Source organism: Mycetomoellerius zeteki, unplaced genomic scaffold (assembly GCF_001594055.1).
Source record: "Mycetomoellerius zeteki isolate Tzet28-1 unplaced genomic scaffold, Tzet1.0 scaffold198, whole genome shotgun sequence".
Lineage (NCBI taxonomy): Eukaryota > Metazoa > Arthropoda > Insecta > Hymenoptera > Formicidae > Mycetomoellerius > Mycetomoellerius zeteki.
The window spans coordinates 119,241-123,495 of record NW_017256936.1 but is presented as its reverse complement, the minus strand read 5'-3'; the positions used below and the strand labels follow the sequence as shown (position 1 = coordinate 123,495).

Sequence of the window (4,255 nt, the reverse complement as noted above, 5' to 3'; positions counted from 1 at the left end):
GAATGAACGAAAGAATGAATCTTCCGTGTCGCATACCATCGTTTTTTATGTCTTTTCACATTTTTCCGTGCGCGTTGTTTCGCCATTTATGCGAGTTTGCGTTTACACAGCATCAGGTATGCATAGAGGCAGAAAGTAGCTCGGCGGTAATTTGCAAGCACGTATTGAAAAGAACGTGATCCGACGAAATAATCGTAATTTCAATTTACATACAGGATAATTCTATAGATTCGTAAAATCAGTGATCTTATAATTATATAATACATACAGCGCGCATACGAACACATATATGTATGTACATATATCAGATATCTAATACATATTATATATTGACTCAATTCTGCATAAATTATAAAGAAATTTGCATCTTTTCAGTTTACATTTTATCTATATATTTGTGCAGTAATCGCAATTAAACTTAAATAGTAAATTACAATAAGAATAGAAATACTTCTTCTATCGATAGTACAAATTATATGCAACGCATGATATTACTAGAACTGTCGACTAGTGCGTCGATCGTATCTGTGCGGTTTGCGTTTTCCAATGCCGCTTTCGACAGCGATTTTAAAGAAAGTAAGAGAAAAAAAATTGCAACTCACGCGGTGACTACGACGAGGGTCAGTTGATATTGGATTCGAAACGAGATCGGCAATATCCTTCAGGCCTCTTCCCTTTGCATTCCTCGATGGAGAAAGGTTTCCTCTCAGCGGGCATCTTTGGGATAAAGCCACGAGAGGAGTGGAAGGTTTGCATGCTACGTTGCACGAACGCGTTCGATATTCCGATATCCTGATATGGGGAGTGTTTCTCCTCGCGACATCCTCGCCTCCTCTCCGGGATATACACCCTCTTCATGGAATTTATTATCCGCTCTCAACCTGCGCTCTGTGCACTCCCGCCTCCTCTCCCCTCTCTACGCTGAAAACCCTCGGGGATCACCTTCCTGAGGATTCGGCAGTTGCCATACCGCGATGGTGGCTGTTTTTCCACGAAACTTTCTTCAAAGAAGCTCTGATCCAGCTAAAGACACTTAATAGTCCTTTCGTTCGCGGAAAAACCTTCGGGAGAGCAAAATCTCGTAATCGATTGTCGTCGGTATACATGAAGCTGATAAAAATTTTACACGCAAAAATGGTTTTCTTGAAACAACTTTACATTTACGAGCGCTTTTAAGATCTAACCATTCGGATCTATCGGTGAGTTAATTTTTGATTTAGTAAAATTATTCAGTCTGTGAACTCGTAATGAGTCTTCTGCGAAGTATTTTAGATCCGAGCTCGTATACTTATAATCATTTATTACATCCAAAGTGCATTGTTATTTATCGGCTTGTTCGTCTTATTGTTGCAGAGATCCACCTCTCGATATTTTGCGAGCTGATGACCTCGCAAGCAGTCGTGCACTCACCTTCGCATCGATTCGATCGAAGCATCGCAGTCTCCCTTCAGCAACGCTGAAGGGCCACGTGGTGGTGGTGGGTCAGCGAAAAATGCGATAGAAACGAAGGGATTCGACCACGAGAGGACGAGGAAGAAAACGGGAGGGTTTGTTGCCTGATGAGAGAGCACCATGTGCTCGATCGTACTGGTCTGGCGTTGGAGGGCTGCCCTCTTCAGCACGATGTTGCTGCTATTGTCCTGGGGAACAAACGCGGCGGAGGACTGCCCGAGCATGTGTGCGTGCAAGTGGAAAGGCGGGAAGGAATGGGTTGAATGTGCGAACCGTGATCTCAAAGGATTACCACAGGGTGCTCGAGAGGAGACGCAGGTGCTCGACCTGTCGGGCAATCATCTGGTCAACCTACCAGCGGAATGTTTTCGCGCCCTTGGTTTGATCAACCTTCAGCGGCTCTATCTGAGCAAGTCCCGAATTAATCGGATTGCCTCTGAGGCGTTCGTTGGTCTGGTCGGCCTAGTAGAGCTCGATCTATCTGAGAACAAGATCGAACAGGTGCCTACGGATACGTTTGCGTCTTATCCGAGTTTAATGAGGCTTATATTGAATGGCAATCCAATCAGGGAAATTCGTCAAAACGCATTTCTTCGTTTGGTGCATCTTACTAATTTGGAGATCAGTAAGTGCGCGATAGAGATTATCGAGCAGAACGCTTTTGAGGGTCTTCAGTCGCTAGAGTGGCTTCGACTGGACGGCAATCGACTCACCTACGTGCCAGATCACACTCTGCCGCTAGGGGGAAATCTCAGAGGATTGACTCTTCACAACAATCCGTGGCAGTGCGACTGTAGACTGAGAATAATGCAGGCCTGGTTGAAGGAATCAGCCCCGGCAGCGCCGCAAGAGTCTGAACCCATCTGCGATTCTCCGGCGAGACTACATGGCAAACAAATCAAGAGTCTCAAGATCAACGAATTAGCCTGTCTACCGCGTATCGATCTTCAAGATCATTTAGATATTTACGAGGGCGGAAATATCACTTTAAGATGCGATGTTCATGCGGTTCCGACTGCTAAAGTCACTTGGTGGTTCAACGGAGAACCGTGCGAGCTACAACACGAAAACAATTCCATGGCTAGCAGTATTTCTACATTTCCAAGGTAAGCGAATTTTCTCAATCTCTATTATAGATCTTCAATAAAACTTTATCCATGTTTCTTTTGTTTCGAAACGTGTTTCTCTGCATCTATTTTAGGTACATCTACCGACAACGAGGCGGGACCAACATGAGCAGCACGCTGTTCCTCTACTCGGTCGAGTCGCTCGACGAGGGCACCTACAGCTGTATCGCAGAAAACAGCGCGGGTTCTGCGGTGGCAAATCTTTCTCTTCGTGTGCTCTTTCGCGAGAAATCCACCGTGGAGCCACCCTCCGACAATCCCGGTTCCGGTTATGTAGCCGCAATTGTTGCTGGCGCATTGGTAGGCACCCTTCTGGCACTGAGCTGTTTGGTGGGTAGCGTGATATACTGTGCGAAGAAGCGTCGTCGCGATCGGAAGCGCAATTCGAAGGCGTTGGTGACGCAGAGCAAGTCGGTGCTGCCAATCACGAAGGATACTACTAGCAGTTCCTGCCGGAAAGGTAACGGTAGCCTGATCGGAAGTCTTGAACATCAGCAGATGGTCTCGTATACCGAACGTGAGATCAACCGTACGGCCACTTTGGAACGTCGGGAACACACCAGGAACAATCACTTAGATCGGGATGCGTATTCAGTAGCGAGTCCAGTTGCCAAGTATTTAACCGAACCTGATCTAATCAATGAAGTACCCGAGAACACCGAGGTGAGCTATGGTCAGTTGTACGGACGGCATCATCAGCGTGGCGGCGTTGACCGACAGGTCTTGGAGTACGATTCGGGCTATCCATTGCAGCCTGATCTGCGACCGCCGCCGGTGCTGCCACAGATGAGTTACTTGGATCAAGATGGTTATCCGCTCAATTTTGGTCTGCCCAAGATCACTTTTAGTACTGCTAGCACTCTACCTAGACTCCGACAACGTATGACGGAGCCAGGCTCGGCGGCTGCACCAGCGGCCAGATATTCGCGCGAGGCGGAATTCCTCGCAAGATCACCGGGGTACGATCCCATTTTACCACGAACCGATGCTAGGTACACCGCCGAGGGTTATCCCTATCCGGTGCATCAGCATCAACATCAGCATCAACATCAGCATCAGCATCAACAACAGCAGCAACAATCGCAATCACAGACAATACAGCCACCGCTATCAATTCAACCGGTCGAGCAACCGATTCAACAGCAACTGCCCATTCAGTCGCCAGTATCGCCAGTCGCTGTTTTTCCAGAAGTACCCTTTATACCATCACCTCCTGCGGCTTATAGAGGCGAAACCACTCCGTTATCGCCGCGGTCCCTTCTCGGCAAAACTGCTCGCGAGGCCGCGGCTGCAGCTGCCGCGAGAGCGGAGGAGCTGCAACCTCCGAATCATCCGGAAAGTCCTGATGAAGGCTACGTAGGAGACGCTATGGATGTATGAGGAATGCGAATCGGACAATAGCTTAATTGTCTGATCTGAGAAGTGCGGGAAGTACATCCTGGATCTGAATAAAATTCCGAAACTGTGAATAAAATTAATGTATATGCTTTTTTGAGTTTATTCTTATTTTTTATTTACTGGGTCCGTCTTGAAAAAAAAGATAGGATTTTGATTGATTTTTTTTGCGGAAAATATCACGATTACAATTTTTTTATGAAAGTGATCATTTTTATATGATATCATACAAACTTTCTTCAAAATATGTTATACTATACTTTGTAATTATTATTTATTAT

At 46.3% G+C, this 4,255-nt stretch overlaps 1 protein-coding gene across 1 annotated transcript; it reads left to right on the top strand.

Annotated features, from left to right (window-relative positions):
• The first annotated feature begins 1,426 nt into the window (after positions 1-1,426).
• Positions 1,427-4,002, top strand: LOC108722148 (leucine-rich repeat-containing protein 24). The gene is made up of 2 exons (XM_018447104.1): positions 1,427-2,558; positions 2,654-4,002. The coding sequence occupies exons 1-2, from the start codon at positions 1,573-1,575 to the stop codon at positions 3,957-3,959; spliced, it is 2,292 nt and encodes a 763-aa protein (XP_018302606.1). The 5' UTR covers positions 1,427-1,572; the 3' UTR covers positions 3,960-4,002.
• Positions 4,003-4,255: the final 253 nt, after the last annotated feature.